The following is a 24,120-nucleotide window of genomic DNA, read 5'->3' as shown; positions in this document are numbered from 1 at the left end:
GAGGGTCTTTTTATATGTGTTCTATGCCTTTGAATGAAAAGTTGGAGATACAAGCTTGATGTGTGTGGAAATGTTTTGCTATTGGTGTTTTGGGTATTTCCTCTTCTATGGAAATAAGGTGCTCCCTGATCCTATCTTTCAATGGGTGTGTGGTTATGCCCACATATTGAAGGTGACATTGTTTGCAAGTTACTAAGTAGATCACAAATGTGGATATGCAATCTATTCTACTTGTTATGTTGAGTTCTTTTCCCGTTTGTGTTGAGGTGAATACTTTGCTTTTGTTTGTGTAAGCACAGCTTTTGCATGGAACATTTCCACACTTAAAAAAGCCAGTGGTTGGGGTAAACCAGTTCACTTGTCTAGGTTCCTTTCTGTTTAACTTTTTCTTTACTTCATCTCCGATGTTAGTTGCTTTTTTTAGCTACATACTTTACTTTGGTATGCAATATAAATTTCAGTGTAGGGTCTCTGTTAAGGACTGGTAGGTACTTTCTTATTATACGATAGATGTTGTAAAATTGTATACTATATTTGGTTGTAAAGTATATTTTGTCCATGTCCAATAAGTCTGTATTCATGTATGTCATAATTTTGTGTTTGTCTTTGTTTGATTTCTTATTTTTGTTAATGTTGGAATTGTTTACAGTTTTGTTTAGTAAAGTATGTCTGTCCATTTTTGCTACCTGTGTATTGATGTTGTTAGGTGCAGATTTATTATAGCCTTTGGCTATCAGTTTGTTGGATAGTATCTTGGCCTCTTGCTTATATGATTTTAGTGTGGAACAATTCCTGCTCAAGCAAAGAAATTGGCCTTCAGGTATTCCCTTCCTTATATGCGGTGCATGGCAAGAGTCAGCTCTCAATATGGTGTTTCTGGAAAGGGGTTTGCTATAATTGGAGGTAATGATATTATTGTTATCATCATGTTGTAGATACAGGTCAAGATACAATAAAAAAATAAATTTACGTCTATAATCAAATTTATGTCAATATCTTGGTAGCTTTTGTTGAAGAACAGGTAGGTAAGCTCAGGGACATGCACATGCCTGAAGTACTATATGACAGTACTTTTGCAAGAATACTTTTGCTGGTGTTATTCATTTGCTCTCTTGTGGTGCTCCAGGCAAGTGCACACTACCTACCTAGGTATGTTCTTCAACAAAGAAATGAGAATGCAGCCATTTTGATTTTTAAGTTGCAGACAAGTAATCCTTTAGGCCTCAATATGAGGAGAGATCTGGATCTATTTGTAAATTAAAATAAAATAATTAGCAGGCTAGAAACTATCTATCTTTAAATTTCATCTAACACATTATGCAGTTAAATGCTTTACAAAAAAGAAAAAAAAAGGAAGCCAAATGATATAAAGGGTATCAATCAATTACCAAATAATATAAATGTGATTTAAATACATATAATTGAATTTATGTGCAGTAATATACATTTAATGGAATTAGGGCCAAAACACATTTGAATATATATTATTTTCCTCCATACACTTCAAGAAAACTTAGGTTTAGATTATTAAAAGTTTGACACAATGTCACAAAATATTGTATGCTGTTACTTTAAGAAACCAAGCTATAAAGCTACTATTGATCAGGACCACACACATGCAGTGATCAAGTGCACAACCACACAAAACATGTCTGCGTGAGGTCCTGATCAGCAGACATTGTGTTTGTTTTTATCACCTGTGCTTAACACAGCCCTGGAAGCTGTTATATTTTACTCCGTGTATAAGTTTGAATAAAGCTGGATATATTTTATCTATTAAGGAGTCCTCTTGCGTTTTTTTTTGCGCTCTGCCTCTTTTGGATCTGTAACTAATTTTGACCCGACTCACAGACCGGGTACTGAGCGCTCTCAGCTGCAGGTCTCCTCCTATCAACTACTTCCACTGTCTACAGCATACCGCAACACAGGAAGACAGGTACTGTTTTCAATTTTCAAGTGGGGTCCAGTTGAGCGCTGTTACCTTGTTGGTTTGCATAAGCTCAGGGACATGCACATGCCTGTAGTACTATATGACAGTACTTTTGCAAGAATACTTTTGCTGGTGTTATTCATTTGCTCTCTTGTGGTGCTCCAGGCAAGTGCACACTACCTACCTAGGTATGTTCTTCAACAAAGAAATGACAATGCAGCAAATTTGATTAACAAAAGTAAATTGCAAACATGTTTTAAATTGTAAGAGTTTCATCTTATTGTTATCATTTATTTGTATAGCACCGCCAAATTCCGTAGTGCTGGGTACAGTGATAGGGGTATACAATGATAAGGATTTGTGATAAAATACAAAACATAACAAAACTAAATAAATCTAGTACAGGAGGAAGAGGGCCCTGCTTCAGAGAGCTCACAGTCTACAGGTTTAGGGTGCAGAGACATAAGGTTGGGGTAGCTTGTCACATCGGTTGTAGTTGCAGCAGTGAGCCAAGCACTTCATGTATTAGTTTGGTTAGGATGAGAGATGGAGGAGAGATGGTAAACCTCTCTGAATAGGTGGGTTTTCAAGGAGCGTATAAAGCTATACAAGGTTGGAGACAGTCTTATGGAGCGGGGTAGAAAGTTCCAGAGGACAGGAGCAACACGTGCAAAGTCTTGGAGACGGGGGTGGAATGTAGAGATAACAGGAGTGGAGAGACGTAGGTCAGAGGTTGATCGAAGAGGACGGGATGGGGAATATTTCAGATTATATATTTGAGAGAGGAAATATAGTTGGGAGTTTAGACTGTTGAGTGCTTCGTAAGTTAGGGTTAATACTTTAAACTGTATTCTGGAGTGTATGGGGAGCCAGCGTGGAGACTGGCAGAGTGGAGCAGCTGCTGTAGATCGGCGACTTAGGTGGATGAGTCTAGCAGAAGCATTCATAATAGATTGGAAGAGGAGAGGCGGTCCGGTTTTAGAAGGCCATTTAGAAGTGGGATTTGGTAAGTGCTTGTATATGTGGGTTGAATGTGAGTTCTGAGTCAAATGTGACCCCAAGACAGCGGACCTGGGGTGAGGTGTTTAGAATAGAGTCTCCAACCGTCAGAGAAATGACAGGTGTTGAAAGTCTCGAAGAGGGGGGGAAACAGAAGCAACTCAGTTTTGGACAGATTCAGTTGGAGGTAATGTGAAGACATCTAAAAGGAAATTGCAGAGAGGCAGTTGGAAATCTGGTTGAGTAAAGAGGGAGAGGTATCAGGAGAGGAAAGATAGATTTGAGTATCATCAGCATATAAGTGGTACTGGAATCCAAAGGAGGCTATAGGTTTTCCAAGGGAGGATATATATAGAAAGAAAAGCAAGGGACCCAAGACAGAGCCATGCGGTACTTTAACTGAGAGAAGCATAGTATCACAAGATATGTTGTTAAAGAAAACTTAAAACGAGTGGTTTGAGAGATATGAGGCAAACCAGCAGAGGGCTGTGTCTCGGATGCCAAATGAATGTAGTATTTTTAGGAGGAGAGGATGGTCAACTGTGTCAAAAGCAGCAGACAGGTCAAGAATAATTAGTAAGGAGTAGTGGCCTTTTACTTTAGCTGATAACAAGTCATTTGTTACTTTAGTAAGAGCGGTTTCTGTTGAGTGTTTAGGGCGGAAACCAGATTGTAGTGGATCAAGTAAGGAGTTAGTTGTGAGAAATTGAGTTAGCCGATTATAGACCAGTCGTTCCAATAATTTTGAAGCAAAGGGAAGGAAGGATGCCGGTTGATAGTTAGAAGGGGTCAAGCGAGGGCTTTTTTAGGATTGGTATGATTGACACATGCTTGAATGTATCAGGAAATGTGCCAGCGGTGAGAGATTAATTAAAGAGATGAGTTAGGGTAGGGGTTAGTGAAGCAGAAAGAGAGTGAAGAAGTTGTGAAGGAATAGGGTCAAGTGGGCAGGATAGGAGTACAGAGACTTCTTCTATTACAGGAGGGAAGTAGCATAGAGTTTTGTTAATAGAAGGGGTGGGTAGGATTGCTGAGTATGAGGTGCACATATCTTTTCTAATGATGTCAATTTTATTTTTGAAGTCATCAGCAATAATCTGAGCAGTGAGGTTGGTAGTGAGCGGGGTGCAGGCGGACGTAGAAAAGAGTTAAAGGTTGAGAACAGCTTTCTGGGGGAGGATGCGTGAGATGACACAAGGGAGGAGAAATAGACTTGTTAGGCAAGGCTGAGCGCAGAGTTGTAGGACTCAAGGATAAATTTAGTATGCCGGAAATCAGCACAGGTGCGTGATTTCCTCCACTGCCATTCAGCAGCTCGTGAACATCGATTAAGATATCTGGTCTGTTTGGTGTGCCACGGTTTCCGAGTGATTGATATCTTTTTTAATATCCAATAACACCTCAAAAGCAATTTATTTGTAAGATTTCACAACTGTTTTTTAAATACGTTTTGTAAGTACAGGCATACCCCGTTTTACTGCACTTGCAGATATTGCTCTTTTTACAAATTGAAGGTTTGTGGCAACCCTGTATCAAGCAAGTCTACTGGTGTCATTTTTCAACACATATATACGTATATACACACCTACAGTGCCCTCCACTAATATTGGCACCATTGGGTAAATATGAGTAAAAAAGGCTGTGAAAATGTGTCTTTATTGTTTAACCTTTTGATCTTCTGTTAAAAAAAAAAAAAATACTCAAAAACACTCTGCTTTCATGGATATCAAACAATTGCAAATACAACACAGGTTTATCCAAAAATAAAAATATTGTTTAACCCCTTAACAAACGAGGACGTGACAGGTACGCCCTCCAAAAAACTACCCTTAACGACCAATGACGTGCCTGGCACGTCCTCTGGCGTTTAAAGCGCTGAAAGCGATCGTTATCACTTTCAGCCGCTTCCAATGTATTGTAGTGATGCCTCGATATTGAGGCATCACTGCAATACCCTTTTTAAACCACTGATGCAGAGAGCCACTCTGTGGCCCTCCCTGCATCGCCATTGATGGTGCCGATCGTTGGTGGGTGGGGGCGGCAGCAGCAGGAAGGCGGGTGGGCGGCCCATCAATGGCTTGTTCCTGTTCCGGTGTACAATGATGTGTGCTCTTCAGTCGCGGATGTGGCACAGTGGAAGACGGGGGCACGCGTGCCAAATTTACACACAAAAATAAAAGTAAGCATCAACATAAAGGAGGGAGGGGGCGATATTTAAATATTGGCCAAGGGATCTGGGGGGGGGGAGGGTGTTGGGGGGCAGCTACACTACAGAAAAAATGTTTTTTTTTTTAATATAAAACTAAAAAAAAAAAAAACACTTTATTTGTGCAAACTGGGTACCGGCAGACAGCTGCCAGTACCCAAGATGGCGGAAAGTAGGTAGAGGTGGAGGGTTAGAAAGCTGTATGGCGGGGATGCAACACTACATAATTAATATTTTAAAAAAAATGCTTTTTATTTTAGTACTGGCAGACTTTCTGCCAGTATTTAAGATGGCGGGGACAATTGTGGGGTGGGGAGAGAGCTGTTTGGGAGGGATCAGGGGGTAGGCTGATTTCTACACTAAAGCTAAAATTAACCCTGCAAGCTCCCTACAAGCCCCCTAATTAACCCCTTCACTTGGCATAAAATACGTGTGGTGCGCAGCAGCATATAGCGGCCTACCAATTACCAAAAAGCAACGCCAAAGCCATATAAGTCTGCTATTTCTGAACAATGGGGATCCCAGAGAAGCATTTACAACCATGTGTACCACAATTGTACAAGCTGTTTGTAAATAATTTCAGTGAGAAACCTAAAATTTGTTAAAAAGTGAACGATTTTTTAAATTTGATCACATTTGGCGATGAAATGGTGGCATAAAATATACCAAAATGGACCTAGATCATTACATGGGGTTGTCTACTACACTACACTAAAATTAAACCTACAAGCTCCCTAATTAACCCCTTCACTGCTGGGCATAATACACGTGTGGTGCGCAGTGGCATTTAGCAGCCTTCTAATTACCAAAAAGTAACACCAAAGCCATATATATCTGCTATTTCTGAACAAAGGGGATCCCAGAGAAGCATTTACAACCATTTGTGCCATAATTGCACAAGGTGTTTGTAAATAATTTCAGTGGGAAACCTAAAGTTTGTTAAAAAAAAATTGAAAAAGTGAACAATTTTTTTTATTTGATCGCATTTGGCGGTGAAATGGTGGCATGAAATATACCAAAATGGGCCTAGATCAATACTTTGGGATGTCTTCTAAAAAATATATATACATGTCAAGGGATATTCATGGATTCCTGAAAGATATCAGTGTTCCAATGTAACTATCGCTAATTTAAAAAAAAAAAAAGTGGTTTGGAAATAGCAAAGTGCTACTTGTATTTATTGCCATATAACTTGCAAAAAAAAAAAAAAAAAGCAACAAAATGTAGAAACTATTTAGCATGGGTGTTTTTTGGTGGTTGTAGATGTGTAACAGATTTTGGGGGTCAAAGTTAGAAAAAGTGTGTTTTTTTTCCATTTTTTCATCATATTTTATAGTAAATTATAAGATATGATGAAAATAATAGTATCTTTAGAAAGTCCATTTAATGGCGAGAAAAACAGTATATAATATGTGTGGGTACAGTAAATGAGTAAGAGGAAAATTACAGCTAAACACAAACACTGCAGAAATGTAAAAATAGCCTTGGTCCCAAACGGACAGAAAATGGAAAAGTGCTTTGGTTCTTAAGGGGTTAATGTTAAATATGTGTGCCACAATTATTTTCCACCCCTATGAATTCATATGGGAAAAATATATTTGAAGTATATTCCCATTTATATTTTACATTTTTTAGTACACCTGGGTGACTAGAAACAGGAAATTGTTCAACCATGACTTCCTGTTTCACATGGGGTATAAATATGAGACACATAGGCCATATTCCGTTAGTCATTCATCACAATGGGTAAGACCAAGGACTATAGCTGTGATGTGCAGCAAAAGGTTGTTGAGCTTCATAAAATGGGAAATGGCTGTAAGAAAATACCAAAAGCATTGAAATGCCCATTTCCACCATCAAGGCAATAATTAAGAAGTTCCAGTCAAGTGGACATGATATGAATCAACCTGGAAGAGGCCGTGTGTGTATATATTGTCTCAACGCACTGTGAAGATGGTTTGAGTGGCCAAAATATCTCAAAGGATCACAGCTGGAGAATTGCAGAAGTTAGTTGCATCTTGGGGTCAGAAAGTTTTCAAAACTACAATCCGACGTGACCTACACCACCACAGGTTGTTTGGAAGGGTTTCAAGAAAAATGCCTCAACTCTCATCCAAAAACAAACTCAAGCAACTTCAGTTTGCCAAACACTACTGGAACTTAAAATGGGATCGGGTTCTATGGTTAGATGAAACCAAAATAGAGCTTTTTGGCAATAAACACCAGAGGTCAAATGTATGGAAAAGTACCTCATGTGCACAGTTAAATATAGTGGTGGTTCTTTAATGGTTTGAGGCTGTTTTTCTGCAAGAGGACATTTTGTTAAGATACATGGCATCATGGACTCTATCAAATATAAACAGATATTAAATAAACACCTGACTGCCTCTGCCAGAAAGCTTAAAATGGTTAGTGGTTGGATCTTATTTATTTATTTATAAAATATTTTACCAGGAAGGATACATTGAGATTTCTCTCGTTTTCAAGTATGTCCTGAGATCACAAAACATTGCATTGATACAATAGGGTACAATAAAATACAAAAACAATAATAATAATACACAATATATGCAAACATTTAACAGAGCAGGTACGAAATATTTAATCAACCATGACAGGAGCATTCTGTTTTGAGATATGTATAGAGGGATCTCTTAAAGGATTTTAGGCTTGGGGAAGTTTTTAAAGTGTGAGGGAGGTCATTCCATAATTATGGCGCTCTGTAGGAAAAGGAGGATCGAGCTGCTTTCTTTTTGTATTGAGGCAAGCTAAATAATGTGCTGTTATTGGATCGGAGGTTATAGGAGGTGGGAATAGCAGGGGAGAGCATTCTGCTCAGGTAGGGTGGGAGCTTCCCAGAAAGGCTCTTAAAGACAAGGCAAGAAAGATGGAGGGTGCGTCTGGATTCCAGCGACAGCCAGTTTAGTTCTTTTAGCATGTCACAATAATGGGTCCTGTAGTTACATTGTAGCACAAAGCGGCAGAACGAGTTATATAACGTATTTAGTTTATTAAGGTGAGTTTGCGGAGCAGGTGCATATACTATGTCCCCATAATCCAAGATAGGCATCAGCATTTGCTGTACAATCTTTTCCTTTACTGTAGGGCTGAGGCAAGATTTGTTTCTGTACAGGGCACCTAGTTTTGGATAAAGTTTAGAGGCAAGTTTTTCTATGTGGAGTCCAAAAGATAGATTGGGGTCTAACAACATACCTAAGTATTTAAAAGAGTGGACTGCGGTCCGCGTGCAATTGGATTTTGTTTTGATGCGAAGATGGGAATTTTGTAATTTTTGTATTTTAGGTCCCGTTCCAAAGATCATTGTGACCGTTTTGTCAGTGTTTAGGAAGAGTTTGTTTTGCGAGATCCACTTCTGTGAACTGGTCTTGGAGCACTGCTTCAAGCTGCAGCAGATCAGATTTGTTTGCATAGATTACCGTGTCGTCTGCGTACATGTGTACAGTTGAGGATTTGCAGACATTAGGCAAATCATTTATAAATAATGTGAATAGTAGGGGGCCGAGAATGGAACCTTGGGGAACACCACACGTGACTGGGAGAGGGAGGGAGTCACTGTTAGAGACAGAGACATATTGTGATCGATCAGGGGTCAGATAGTTAGAAAGTTGATAATACTCGCATAATTGCGTATGGACGCATTTTTCTAAGATTTTTGACAATACAGGGAGCAATGATATAGGACGATAGTTAGAAACCAAGGTTAACTCCCCACTTTTATGAATAGGCACTACTCTTGCAGTTTTCCAGAGTTTGGGTATGTATCCAGACACCAAGGATTCATTAATTAGGGTTGCGACAGGCTTAGCAATTGCCGGCGCACTGAGCTTCAACAGCATTGCTGGGATTTGATCAGGTCCTGACTGGTTTTTCATTTTTAGATTATCGAGGTGTTTCTTAATGACATTGAAGGGTACAGGTCTAAAATTGAACTTTTCTATATTGGGTCTTTGCTGTTTTAGTGGGGCCTGATCCACATTTGTAGCTTCAGGATGTGTGCCATTTATTAGTTTGTTAATCAGGGTGGTGGAGCATCCTACAAAATAATTGTTAAAGGCATTTGCTACTTCTAAGGGGAGTTGCAGGTTTTGGTTATCCACATTGACAGTGGAGGGTTGGGAGTGGATTGGTGGATTTTGTAGGTTATTTATGAGTTTCCAAAACTTTCTAGGGTTACATATATTATTGTTCAGATTTTCACAGAAATATTGCGCCTTAGCCAATTTTGTTTGTTTAGTACATATATTTCGCCATTGTCTATATACACAGTGATCATTCATAGAACCAGTATGCTTGAACTTTGACCACAATGAGTCTCGAAATTGGTACATTTGAATGAGGTCAGCTGTGATCCAATTTAAGTGTGCTCCTTTTACTCTCACCTTACGCAGCGGTGCATGTAAATTCCAAACTTGTAGGAGTTCAGACTGAAAGAATTCAACTGCAGAGTCTAGATTTGAGATTAGGTTTAATCTGTGCCAGGGGAGGTTCTTGATGTCATTTAGAAATGATTGAAGATTAAATTTTTTGAAGACCTGGTGATTTTAACCTTGGGAGAGGATTTAGTAGCCTTTATTTTGCGCACACAGTACACTAAGCAGTGGTCACTGAAATTGTTAGGGAGAACACCTGCCTCCTGGATTCGGTTGGGAGAAGTGGAGAGAATCCAGTCGAGCAGGGTATGATTATGGCTTCTGCAGGACAATGATCCAAAACATACATCAAAATCAACACAAAAATGGTTTACTGGCCATCCCAGTCTGCTGACGATCTAGGGTGACCAGACGTTCCCAATTTCCAGGAACAGTCCCTTGATTGAGGAGACCGGACAAATTATGTCCCCAGAAAGACTGTTGAAGCCCCATGCATGTTAGCGGTGTTCGTGGGAAGTTGATAGATTTATCTGTTTTAGACACTGATTAGTTGCGTAAAGCTACAGCAGTGGTTCTGCTTCCCCTGGACACTTCACCACTGGCGTTCACAGCGCAACTGAAGCTAAAAGCTTAGGAGCCCTCTCTATATAGATTGTTAGGTGCTGCACGGGGTTGTTAGTAGCGGAAGCATGATATATATGTGCAGGCGTAATGGAATCGAGTGGCTGAGACATGGCTGGTTAGGTCTAGTACGTTAAATATGGAATGTTTAGAAGTACGTAATCTTTCTAAGATTTTGATTGTCAAAAACTACAAAAGTAGGGGTATCTACTGGTGATTTTACTAGTGGCCTATCGTGAGACATTATTACTAAAGCGAGTATAAAAAGAGATGTGTATCTTTGGCTTTGAGTAACGTGTGCATGTTAAAAATCTAAAGAGTACTGCGTTGCTTGTAGAGATATGTTATAGTATACGTTTGACATAAAAAAAAAAGAAGGAATTCTAGTTCTCTATCAAAGAATAAGATTATCAAGAAATAACTTTTTTTTTTTTTTTTATTATGTAGGTGGTTGAGTCGGTCCTATACAGCCCTTGAATCCTCAGCCTCGATTAATGGATCACGCTGCTTGGACTGGTGTTAGAAGATAGGGAAGCAATGTGGGAAACAACCCGGCTTTCTACATTTTACTAGTCCTTTTTTTTATTATTTCTTTAAAGTGAACAAAGCAGGGATTAAACACATAATTGGGATTGATCTGGCCGATTAGTTTTGCAAGTGATGATTGCAGGGGCAAAATATAATTTACTGTAAGAGGTTAAAAAAAAAAAAATCCCCAGATTTCATTTTAAAAATCTGGTCACCTTAACTTAATCCCCATAGAAAACCTGTGGGGTGAACTGAAGAGAAGAGTCAGCCAGCATCGACCTTGAAATTTTAAGGATCTGGAAAGATTCTGTATAGAGGAATGGTATCAGATCCCTTGTCATGTATTCTGCAACCTCGTCAGCCATTATATGAGAAAACTCAGAGCTGATATCTTGGCAAAGGGAGGATGTAAAAAAAAATTTTTTTTTATAAACCTGTGCTGTGTTTGCAATAGTTTGATATCCATGAGTGCAGAGTATTTTCTTTTGTATATTTCGTGAAATATACCAATTAAAAATCCAGAAAACTTCTGTTTGCAGAGGAGCAGATCTGTTTTTAAGTTTGTTCCTCTATGTGCCAGTTCATGACACATTAGATATGCAATTTCTCTTATTTAAAGCAGTAGAAATTTAAAAAAAAACGAGCGCATATTAACATTTACAGTTCGCTGATCTGATTTGTGCCACAACAAAGATGGCGACCAAAACATGACAGTGTATACTGAATGACGCGCATGCGTACTAAGCAGGGCCCGGGCTGGAATACAAGATGGCAGCCCCGGCGGGGAGGGAGAGGCGGAGGCGGGATAGCAGCGAACGGACTGGAGTCTATGACGGAGCTTACCCTGGTTTCAGGTGAGGCTCCCGGGGCGTCCCCTGCTCCGTCACCCGCACCGTCCGGCGCAGCAAATTCCCGAGCACCCGCAGAGCCCTTTCTGCGCTATATACGTGCATAGTTACTTAGTAAAATCGCGGCAAAGCCTGTGCAGCTAGCGCCGCTCCCCTCGCCATCTTGTAACTGCCCGGGAGCGTGCACAGTATAGAATGCGCGCACACGAGTAGGCGAGCGCGCCAAAAATATCAGGAAAGCGAATAATAATTGTAATTAAATTACATTAAAAATATAAGGGAGATGTTAATGTAGGTTTATAACACGATATGTATGTGAATAATGCAGAAACATTAATGTTTATGTAGAAGGTTTTGGTTAACGCTATTCGTTTTTCTTGTATACTGTACACTCACCTATTGATTACTGAAACTGATTTGTGTACACTGATTTACTGGACCCCTTTATATAAGTATACGTATGTAAACGTATATATGACGTGTATACATTGTATTACTAATACATTTTGTAACGTATGTGTACATCTCTTATTTGGTTACATTCATTAAAACGAAAATGAAAATAAAAAAACTCTGGTATTCTATTTATTTTCCATTACACTACGAAACAGAAATAAAACCAGTTATTTTCGTGTTTTTGAGTGAGGATACACTTCGAAGTTTATATTAAATTAAATGTAGCAGTTTTGACCATTTATACATCAGCTCTATAGAAACACATACACAACTACAGTACTGTGTTGGTCACAAGTGGCTGAAAATGATTATAGATGACTGCTGTTCTATGCATATCTTTCCATCCCATATAATGGGTAAACTAATCCCAAAATAAATGTAAGATTACAAAATATATATAAACCTATAATAAATACAGTTCCTAAGAATAATACCGTATATGCTGGTTTTTAAGTATATGCAACATTTTATGTAAAAGTAATCACCAATCCAAAACCTATGCTTAATTCCCATGTCCTTGTACCTTTACAGAGATGGCCCGTGAAAATCATGGGAGTCCCCAAGAGGAGGCAGCCCTGATCAGCCTCTCCCCAAGCACATCACATTCACCCCGGCCCGCTCGTCCACACACTGACCTTCCAGGTAAACAACCGCCTATAAGAAACAATGGGATAAAGTATTTATTTTGCAGTGCTCACTTTTCTCTATTTCTCTTAGATGAACTTGTTCAGGCTGGCTGGGAAAAATGCTGGAGTAAGAGGGAGAGCCGGCCTTATTACTTTAACCGCTTTACAAATCAATCGCTGTGGGAGATGCCAGTGCTTGGTCAGCATGATGTCATTGTGAGTACCTCAAAAACTAATGCTATCCTGGCATCATGATAACTGATCCCCCCTCCTCCACACTCATACAGAGACCTTTATGGTAATCACTCTGTTGTCATTGTTTTTTTGTTATATGGGGTATAGTGACCAACTGGTATGTAGAATCTGCTAAGCTTTAAAGGGACATGAAACCCAAAACGTTTCTTTCATGATTAAGATAGAACATACAATTTTAAACAACTTTCCAGTTTACTTCTGTTATCAAATTTGCTTCATTCCCTTGGTATCATTTGTTGAAGGAGCAGCAATGCACTACTGGTTTGTAACAGAACACATGGGTGAGCAAATTACAATCGGTATAAATATATGCAGCCACCAATCAGCAGCTAGAACCTAGGTTCTTTGCTGCTCCTGAGCTTACCTAGATACACTTTTCAGCAAAATATAACAGGAGAAGGAAGCAAATTAAATAATAGAAGTAAATTGGAAAGTTATTTAAAATTGTTTGTTCTGTCTAAATCATGAATGTCTAATTATGATTTTACTGTCCCTTTAATTATAACTAGATTGTCATGGAAATAGGTAGATGGTACTCACTGTAAGTATGATTCCTATGCACAGAAAATGGCCTAGTCATACACATAATATTTAATTATTTGATGCTGACGTTTTTTAGGCAAGGGTAAAACTTGCATGCTGTTAGTAGAAATATTTCTACTGTAATATGCCTGAAACCACTACTGTGATACGTGGCTCTTCTAGCATGTATGGCATATTGTGAAACTGCTCTTCAGTGGTAATATTAAGGTGACATGTAGGTCTGTAATAGTGGGATTTGCTAAGGGGCGTCAATACTGTTATCAATAAGAAGGATTTCCTGCTATTTCAATAAAAATTACCTTTGGTAAATTAAATGCCTTGGGTCCAAACAAGAGATGGCAACATTTGAAGCTCACTCTGTTCTCTTAGTTACAGCTAACATGATCCGTTTGACACGGTTTGTCAAGCCCAGATTTATTGTGCGATGTGCTGTTCCTATAAACATATTATTGCATCAATACTTTTATGCACAACATTGTTGAAGTGACTATTTAACAAGTGATGCATTTCTTCTAGGGGTAATGGAGTAGGTGACACTGTGTAAAAAGCCCTATTTAGAGTGCTGTGATTCTGAACATTCTTAGGACAAAGGGGTAATGTTCTGCTTGTCTTATTCAAAATGTTATTTTGACAGTCGGACCCTCTGGGTCTCAATGCGGCTCCAGTTCCAGCAGAAGGAGCAACTCCAGAGACACCCAAAGAGAACAAGTCCCAAAAGAGGAGACTGTCTGAAGAGATGTCAAGTGGTGAAATCATTAAGAAGCCAAAGGTGAGTGGGTATCTAGTGTTGCGTCTTAGACTCTTTTTGTGGCATTGTTTGGTTCAGTAATAATATCACACTTATCTGCTGTCTTAATAGATGGATCCTACACCTGTTACTCCAACAGCAGCAGTACCCAGCTCGCCGATAATTCCTGGGGTGTCTTTGGATGAAAAGCAGCTTACCGCCCTACTGAAAGTTACTGAGTGAGTGTGGTGCTTATTTTGCTTGGTGGATGGTTAATTTGAATGCAAATAAATGACAGGCAGATCAAGAGATATTTGTTCATGAAAAATGTCAGCTGGAAATACCAACTTAGTGTTATTGCTAAGGCTAGGTAGCTATCTGTAATATAGAAGGGGTGAAAATGAATGTTCATGATATTTGCTAAATTCAGTATATCTTGAGAGTTCCCAGGGGTTGGCAAACTTTATAAGTGCTGTATCAAAGTAATATTATGAATATGAAGTGATTGGGTGGACCAGCCAAATTTGTGCATTAGGTTTGATAATTAATAAAGAAATATTTAAGGTGATGGTAAACCTAAGCATATAACAAACACTAGGATTTACCATCACTAAGAATAAACATTTGTTTCTCTCATCATTTTGTAAAAATATGCTAAACTCACCCTATCTGTAAGGAAAGCATATCGCTAACCCAGCATCTCCAGTCGTCCACGGCAAATTGATTTCTTCAGTGAGGTGATGTTTTTACCTCTAGACCAATAGCTGTGCGTGTCAACTGATATCCATATACTGCAAGGGGTGGAAACGTCACTTCATTGCAGAAGAGAGCTGTGCCGTGGGCGGCCAGAGACGCTGTGTTAGCGATATGCTTTCTTTACGGATAGGGTGCATTTAGCATCGTTTCTTGCAAAATGATGAGAGAAACTAATGTTTATTTTTAGTGATGGTAAATCCTAGTGTTTGTTATATATAAATAACTTTAGTTGATAAATAACAAACACCAGATTAGAACTCTGGCTTTTATTTTCTCTATTCTTAAAAGATCAGAATACTGGCCCTGCAACCACCCTTAATCACATAACAAAGTCAGAATGGACACTTTGCTCAGCAACCACCCTTAAAGGGATAGTAAACACCAAAAATGTTATTGTTTAAAAAGATAGATAATCCCTTTATTACCCATTCCCCAGTTTTGCATAAGGTTAAAGAAATATACTTTTTACCTCTGTAATTACCTTGTATCTAAGCCTTTGCAGACTGCCCCCTTATCTCAGTTCTTTTGACAGACTTGCATTTCAGGCAATTAGTGCTGACTCTTAAATAACTTCACATGCATGAGCACAGCGTTATCTGTATAAAACACATGAACTAACGCTCTCTAGCTGTCAAAAACTGTCAAATGCATTTAGATCAGAGGCAGCCTTCAAGGGCTTAGAAATTAGCATATGAGCCTACCTAGGTTTAGCTTTCAACTAAGAATAACATGAGATGATAAAACTAAATTAGAAAGTTGTTTAAAATGACATGCCCTATCTGAATCATGAAAGTTTAATTTGGACTTTACTATCCCTTTATTCAGATACTTATGTCAGATCATACACTTGGCCCAGCAGCCCTCTGTGAGCCAGAAACCCACATCAGAACAAGTCCCCCACCCCAAAGACCCCATACTGTCATCGTACCTCAGATCAGACCATGGTGCATAGTCTGTTTGTCAGCTCTATACTCAAATAATATCTTAGACTCCTAGCACTGCCAGCTACATACTCGCATTAGACTCCTTTAAGCTGTTTAGCTTACTATTCCTGTGCTGTTTCTCCTGTTCACTGTGTGGCCTGTGCAAGGAAAATGAAGTGGAGAACATCACTGAGCTTGGTTGTAACGCTACTTTTGACAGCTAAATAGAAATGTGAAAAACATCATGGTAATACACCCCACAAAGAGGGGGGGGGGGGCGGCCCAAAAAGCGGTGCCATCTTTTGCAGCCTCCATTAGCACAGTAGTATGCATACTATTAGAAATCATTCCTCTTTGTACAAATGCCAAATGTTGCCAACCTCTGTTCTAAATCCTTTTTTTTGTTTGTTTTTAGCCTTAAAGTGTACTGTAAATTTGTCTTTCCTTTAATGTCTTCCCAGTGATCCATTCTGCCTGTTGTAGTGTATTTATTAAATTGTTGAAAATAGCTTCTTTACCTTTATTTTATCACTTGAAACTCCCACATATACTGAAAATGTGAGTACTGCAGGAATGGCTCTAGAAAAGCTATGACATCCAGACGTAGCAGAATAAATCACACTCCCAGTATAGGGGATGGGAGAGAGAAACGCAACAAAATGTTAATTTTCAATTGCTCTCTGTATGTATTGGCCTTTATGTATACAGACAGTGATAACGTCAGGAGGCCTTTATACACAGAGAAAAAGATAAGATAAAGATGTCTTCTCTCCCTGCAGTTTCTATCTATTTGAATAGGTTCTGGTTTCAATGAGCAAAAACAGTAATTTTATATGCAAAAATAAACTTTCCTATTGTCTATACATTTTATACTCTGTAGCTGGTATAACAAGTCACTGGAAACCAATTTTACAATTATAAGGACTTAGAATAGAATAAACATAGTGAAGCAATTATAAACTTTTGAAGGACTGAATACAAATAAACTGTTTAAGTGCTTTCTTGTTTGGGGTTCTAAACTTCCATCTTTCTACAGTATTTACTGGGATTTGGACATTCAGAGCAACATTATGGTAAAACCACCACCATCTTCACATGCTCTACCCCCACCCTCGCAAGCACTACCACCACACCCTGAAGTAGAGCTTCTACGCTCACAGCTTGTACTGAAGTTGCGGCAACATTACCGAGAGCTGTGCCAGCAGAGAGAGGGTATGCATGTTATGCATGTATTTTCTATATTTCACCTGTAAGCACCAACCCTACAATCTGCTTAGGCACAAAGTATATATTTTTATAAAATGTAAGAAGTGTATGCTCATAGGAATATACACAATATATATTTTTGCATTCCATTATTGCAGCATTTCTCGTAATCTACTTAAATTTCTGTGATATTTATGCCTTTTAAACAAATTCCTATACCTATTTACACTTGCTGACTTTTTTCAGCCTAAAGGACCAGTTCACTCAGGGAATGGAGTTTATTAGCATCAATAATGTTGCATTCACATTTCACAAGTAAAGTAGCTGAGAAAAGATAATCATTGAAATATGAGAATATTTTTTCTTAATCTATTTTACGTTCAGTTAGTCGAACCTAGAATGCTCTGATAAAAAGGCTGTGCTACCATGCCCCATGGCCAATCAATGGGTGGTATTCAGTTATATGCTAAATTACCAATGCAAATGCTCAATTTGCATCTAATGGGTGCTAGGTTTGATAGTGATGGGGTAAATGTTAGCTCCCCACATCCTGTAGAGGTGGATACATGAGTAAAGGAATGACACACACTCACCATGATATTATCACAGGGTGAAAATAGTGGTCAGATTTTCGGTAGCTCCAGCACATGCCCAGGTCCTCTTGGGCTCATACCCTGCCTGTAGTCGGCTGGCGCTGTACCTCTGTGCCTCTATCTCATGCACACTATGCACAGGTGAGCACCTGCTAAAAGAATTGAGAGGAGAGACTGGGGTTCCTTTATGACCCCTACAATCAGACGCTAGACATATAGCCCTTGTTGTGCCTGCCCCTCATACCTGTACCGTTCATGCCCTGCAGGAGAGGGACCTCTGAAGTGGAAACACAATGATACCTGTGATAAAGTGTCTATTAGCTCTTAGCCTAGACAGATCCCTACCTGCTGGGGTTAGACTGAACCCCCTGTGGTCCGGTAAGAAAATCTGTCCCGTTAGGTACCTGAGTACTGGAGCTCTGCTGGGTTAGGAAGAGACTCCCCTCACAGCATGCACAGCCTGGCTCATCTGAACTCGCCAAGCTTCCTCTCTATCTGTCAAAGACGATCAACGATCAGATGCATATGTCATTCTCTCAACGACCACTCTAATAATAAGGTCATGTATAAATAATTTACTTAAGCCGTAATATTTTTGTGGTCATAAAGCCCTGTGGTAAGACGGAAAACAAGTGAAAAACACTGGTGTATGCATAGCGCTTTACAAGACAAAATGTAATTTATACAATCACACTGCTCAGTAGGCTTCTGTCTGCAACAAGACATTAGACGCAGGATCCTCTATATTTGTAATATATTTCACAATATTTTATGTGTTAATATATTTATATTCTAATGTATCATAATTTATTATTCTTATTGTGGGTGACACTGCAAATCTAGGAATAGACATCAATAGATTGTCTAACCTCTTCCATGTGGTGAGATATATAGGAATGTAGCATATCTAATCGGCAGTGTGTATGTGACGTTATTGATGAACATGTCGTACAGGCTATATGTATAAATTGCTAGTTTCTGATGTACTGATGGGCAGTACATATATCTGCCTGTGTAATTTAGCTGTGTGTAACAGATACTGCAATGGCTGGTGTCTAATTCTTCCTTATTCTATGTCTATTGCGGTAATGAGATGGTTGTACAACCACTTTACTAAAATTGTATTTTATATTCATGATATGAAACCGTTTCTGGTCCCTCATAGAATTCTTTACAGGGCAGTGTGTGTTTTTGTGTGTGAATGACACTTTGCTGTTTCATGTGAATGCTTCATGCAGGGTGCATCTTCTATAAAGTTTTCATGTGTTGGATGCTGCATCCTCACAACCTTCATTACAGTAGAACTCACGCACCAGCACTCAAGAGAAAAATATACTCACAGCTGAACACGTGCACACGCATACTAAGCGCATGTCTGTGTTCACACTTGCTGTGATGTCATTGAGGGGGCTGGAGCATGCGCACTGGGCTACACATATAGAAACAATTCCAATGGGTATAGATAACACAAAACACAAATTGAGATTTCAAAAAATGACTTACAAAGAAAATGATCTTTATTGCTTACTCGGCAGTAATATATTTATCTTTGGCAGCTATTTTGTTTAAAATGTATTGTTATTTTGGGTAAACTATCACTTTAATGTCTGTTTTTGCTGTTTCTTTGATATGCTTTACAGGCATTGACCCTCCTAGGGAATCTTTCAACCGCTGGCTTCTGGAGAGAAAAGTTCTTGATCATGGCCCAGACCCCCTTCTGCCTAGTGACTGCGACCCTGCAGTATCTCCATCCATGTTCCGAGAAATCATGAATGACATTCCCATGAGGTGATAAAGAGGGAAATGGACCTTGTCTTGGTATTAATCCTCTCTAGTATGAGGGAACAGTTACTAGGGCAAAGTTGTTTCTGCCCACACCTATATTGTTGCTCATTATGGAGATTGTCCAGATAGAATACAATATATAGGAGGGATTTATTATTTTTCCAAAGGTAGGCTTAGACCAGAATTATTCACTACCAGAGTGCAGGTGATTAATAATGTGCTTGGTCTCTGAGGGTTGGTGCTAAAAGCCATAGCTGCATGGAATATGGTACACTGTTTCTTACAGAAAGTTGTCTTTGCTGCTTCTGGTATGTCCCCTCTGCATATATTGATTGGTGGCTTATTTTCTCATTGGTTTCCTTTATAGGTTATCAAGAATTAAGCATCGTGAAGAAGCAAAGCGCCTTCTGTTTAAATATGCTGAGGCTGCCAAACGGCTTATTGAATCAAGGTGATTTAATGTTCCTTTTGCGTTGTTTAACATGTACTTTTTCCAATTCGACTTATCTTCTTGATTTCTACTTCCTTCCCTCACAATCCATTATATTGCTTGTTCCCATGTGACTAGTTCTCACTTGCTATGTGGCTCTCTAGGAGCGCCTCTTCAGACAGCAGGAAGCTGGTGAAGTGGAATGTGGAAGACACGTTTAGCTGGCTAAGGAGAGACCACTTAGCAACCAAGGAGGACTATATGGTAAGACAAGGGTCTCCTGAAATGATAAGAGTGACATAAATGTGTAGGAAAGACGTGAATCTTTTAAAAAAGATAATGTAGACATTTTCTTATGAAAGTCTCTTGCATATAACCTTTCTAGAAAAGTACATTATTTTTTTGATTTGGCTGAAAATGACCTTGTATCTACATTAATATAAAAACACAATATGTTAAATTATCCCTGCCAAACATTTTAGATGTTTAAGGAGATCTATTGAAAAGCATTTTTTTTAAATCTTATTAGAAGTATTCATAATAGAGAGATTAACACATTTGCATGAACATTATCAGTCAGTCACAATGAGGAGCCAGTCACTTTTATTTTTAGAAATCATAAAGAGGATGAAAAAATAACCAATGCTATTTTTATTTTTTTACAAACCTCCTTTTTTACTTGCATGAAAAATTACCCTTTTACATATTCTAACATTTATTTACTCATGCGTTATTAAATATTTATATTGCGTTTTAATGTTATTTAGTAAATTTCCACTCTTTTAAATATATTTTGACAAAGAGCTACAGGTAAATAACTTGCATCAAATAAAGTCAGCCATTTGATATATCTTTAATTCCCCTCTCCATGTTTAGGTAGGCTTTTGTGTTCTCAGTTCTATAATATTTTTTTCTTTTTTTTCTTTATCCCAGGACCGACTGGAACATCTTCGTAGACAGTGTGGCCCCCACATGACGGCTGTGGCCAAAGATTCAGTGGAGGGTATATGTAGTAAAATATTTCACATATCTCGAGAGTATGTGAAGAGGATTCGTGAGAAGCACTTGGCACTACTTCGTGAAGCCAACATACCAGGTATACTTTCGGTAGCACCTTCATGTAAACACTCCCGAAGTTTAACTTGTGTGGAAAGCATTTTAGTCATGAAAGATATTGTGGATCATTTAGTATTTGTAGCATTTTGCTTTTGATTTACTGATTATATTAAGTTACTACTAAATATTGCTAGTTCATTTTTTTGAATACTAGTTTGTCTATGTAGTCCTTATGCATGAAATATCACTTTGCAACTTTGGTAGACTAGTCATTATTCGTAGGGGAAGCTAGAGCATTTGAAAAGTTCTGGATGAATATTATGTGATTGCAAATTAAGTGGTCCTTTTTTATTGGCTGATGCTTCCAATAAAGACAACCAATACTTGCCATCTGTAGCACAGACATATCTGTCATGGAAGTTGGACATTAATCTGCATTTTTAGGCAGTATATCAGACTATTGGCAGTTACAGCTCTAAAGTAAAGGACTTTTAATTATTTTTACCTTTTTTAAAAAAAAAAAAAAAAAAAAAACAATAATTAGGTATATGTTTGGTGTTGATATGTTGCAAGTGACATTTCGTAAAAGTTACATTTTAAACTTATTGATTTTAAAGAGACACTAAAGTCAAAATGAAACTCATGATTCAGATAGAGCATGTCGTTTAAAGAGATTTTTCCGTTTTCTTTCATCATCAAGTTGTGCATTCTTTTTATATGCAAATTTTTGAGGCACCGCCTACTAGTAAGCATGGGCAGAAGTTCAGTGTCTACATATAATGGGTCTGATTGGATAATGGCTGTCACATGATGTCAGAAAAACATCTACTGTTCATTTTAAATTCAGAGTAAGTGCTATTGCATTGCCTTTTTATTATCCTGTTGATTATGCAATTCTACTGTATTAAATAGTCATTTAAGATGTTTGGAGGGTAATCCAGTAAAATATGTGGGAACGGTTGTGGCTTAGATTAAAGGAACACTCTGGTCAAAATTGAAATGCACATAGATTTACATTTTGGAATAGACACACATTTCCAATACATACATATATTGGCAAAAATCCTTCTTGTAAACGTTATCAGTTTTAGTGTTAAAGGGACAGTCAACACCAACATTTTTGTTGTTTTAAAAGATAGATAATCCCTTTATTACCCATTCCTTAGTTTTGCATAACCAACACAGTTATAATAATACACTTTTTACCTCTGTGATTACCTTGTATCTAAGCCTCTGCAGACTGCCCCCTTATTTCAGTTCTTTTGACAGACATTTTAGCCAATCAGTGCTCACTCCTCTGTAAATTCACGTGCATGAGCTCAATCTTATCTATATGAAACACATGAACTAACACCCTCTAGTGGTGAAAAACTGTCAAATGCAGAGGCGGTCTTCAGTGTCTAAGAAATTAGCATATAAACCTCCTAGGTTTAGCTTTCAATTTAGAATACCAAGAGAGCAAATCAAAATTGGTGATACAAGTAAATTGGAAAGTTGTTTAAAATTGCATGCCCTATTTGAATCATGAAAGTTTTTTTGGGACTTGACTGTCCCTTTAACATTTTATGCTGAACAAGCATTTAAAGCACAGCTAGATATTCTCAGTGCACCAGCATTTTAAATACTGCAGCTGCTCAGAGAGTCAATGGGGCTTGTATCATATTAGCTCCTTGGGCTTTCTGAGCAACTGCTGCATTTAAAATGCTGATGCACGGAGCATACTTAAAGGGACATTGTATACTAGATACTCTTTGCATAAATATTTTTTAGATTATCCATTTATATAGCCCACCTGGGAGTGTTTTTGTAACAACATATAGTTTTGCTATTTTTTTTTTTAATAACAGTGTGCTGATTTGTAGACTCCTAACCAAGCCCCAAAGTATCAAATGTAGACCCAGGTCTATAGATTATTGCTACTTTTGTTTGGGTAATCTGTCTTTTCATATGCAAGGGATGGGGGTGTCTGCACTTTCTGCTTCCCCAGCCCCTTTAACTGGGTGTCACAGCCTAACCTCCTCAACAGCACTGAGCTTCTTAGTAATTTGTTTAAATATTTTATACTGGACTTTTAGAACAGTATATGTGCATATTCTTATTTATAATAGTGCCTATTACATGCAGTTGTATGACAATTGGTGTACACTGTCCCTTTAAGTACACTTTTGAAACAACTATAGCTTTTACTAGAAACATTTATGCTAATACATGTATATTGCAAAAGTGCTTCTATTGAAAATTAAAATGCATCTGTGTTTATTCCAATTTTGGCTGGAATGTCCCTTTTATGGACCACTAAATACAACGCAACGTTACTTTGAATTTGAAATGAGCAGTAACATATTTTGTGGCAAATTTCATGTATCATGTGACAGCCATCAGCCAATCACAAAATGCATATATACTGTGCACATTTGCACATGCTTAGTAGGAGCTGGAGCTTTAGAAAGTTTGCATATAAAAATGTTTGTTTTGATAGTGGAAGTATATTGGAAAGTCTTTTTAAATGCTTTAGCCGAGTCATGAAACTTTAATTTTGACTTTTGTGTGGGACAGTGAACTGCAAATTCTGTCTTATTTTGAGGCCTCTAAGAAAGGGAACTTTTAATAACAGCTCTCACTAATGAATGCAGTTTGGGTTTTGATGTTTTGACATTGTGTAATGTTCTTGTGTTCCAGAGCCTGGCCCAGTAAGTTCGTCACCAGACAAACGGGTGATGTGTCATCCTGTACGACTGTCTGTACCAACACTGCCCTCTCAAGGAGGGGTGGATGTGCAGCTGGAGGGAAGCTTGGTGTGTGTGCGATATAAAGGGGAATCAGTGAGGGTTAATCAGAGCTATTTCAGCAAACTGGTAAGGAAACCTCCTGAATATTATTTTCACCATGTAACATATACCCTACTTTATCTGGGAAAAACACCTCCTTCCCTTGTAACCTATTTCTGGATTCAAAATATACAAACTAGTGCCCCTAAATAAAAACTGTCCAGTTCCCCGTACACTTTTAGGGACATTTAACACAAATTGTAAGCTCCATGATAATGTACCTTTTATATCTGAGAACAAATATGCAATGAATAATACAGCTTTGTTTTTTCAATTGAATACATTGTTTTATGGTTTTTATTATTCTCCCAGAACAAAAGGACCCTTACTAACCAATCACAAACTAATACACTTATATAGGATTTGAGCATGAATTGTTGTTTGCACACGTGCAGCTGAAGAAAGAGCTTGGG

At 38.3% G+C, this 24,120-nt stretch overlaps 1 protein-coding gene across 1 annotated transcript in view; it reads left to right on the top strand.

The window, feature by feature from the left end:
• The first annotated feature begins 11,415 nt into the window (after nt 1-11,415).
• PCIF1 (phosphorylated CTD interacting factor 1) overlaps nt 11,416-24,120 on the top strand; it is a 32,210-nt gene continuing 19,505 nt past the window's right edge. Inside the window, exons 1-11 of the mRNA XM_053688789.1 lie at nt 11,416-11,529; nt 12,511-12,621; nt 12,697-12,821; nt 14,038-14,172; nt 14,263-14,369; nt 16,846-17,021; nt 19,249-19,396; nt 19,761-19,844; nt 19,988-20,087; nt 20,757-20,919; nt 23,559-23,734. Coding sequence (XP_053544764.1) covers nt 11,505-11,529; nt 12,511-12,621; nt 12,697-12,821; nt 14,038-14,172; nt 14,263-14,369; nt 16,846-17,021; nt 19,249-19,396; nt 19,761-19,844; nt 19,988-20,087; nt 20,757-20,919; nt 23,559-23,734 — 1,350 coding nt within the window. The 5' untranslated portion in view covers nt 11,416-11,504. The remainder of the gene's footprint in view (nt 11,530-12,510; nt 12,622-12,696; nt 12,822-14,037; nt 14,173-14,262; nt 14,370-16,845; nt 17,022-19,248; nt 19,397-19,760; nt 19,845-19,987; nt 20,088-20,756; nt 20,920-23,558; nt 23,735-24,120) is intronic.

This window comes from Bombina bombina, chromosome 1 (assembly GCF_027579735.1).
Source record: "Bombina bombina isolate aBomBom1 chromosome 1, aBomBom1.pri, whole genome shotgun sequence".
Classification (NCBI taxonomy): Eukaryota; Metazoa; Chordata; class Amphibia; order Anura; family Bombinatoridae; genus Bombina; species Bombina bombina.
The sequence above is the reverse complement of the archived record's forward strand: the minus strand, read 5'-3'. Positions and strand labels throughout refer to the sequence as shown.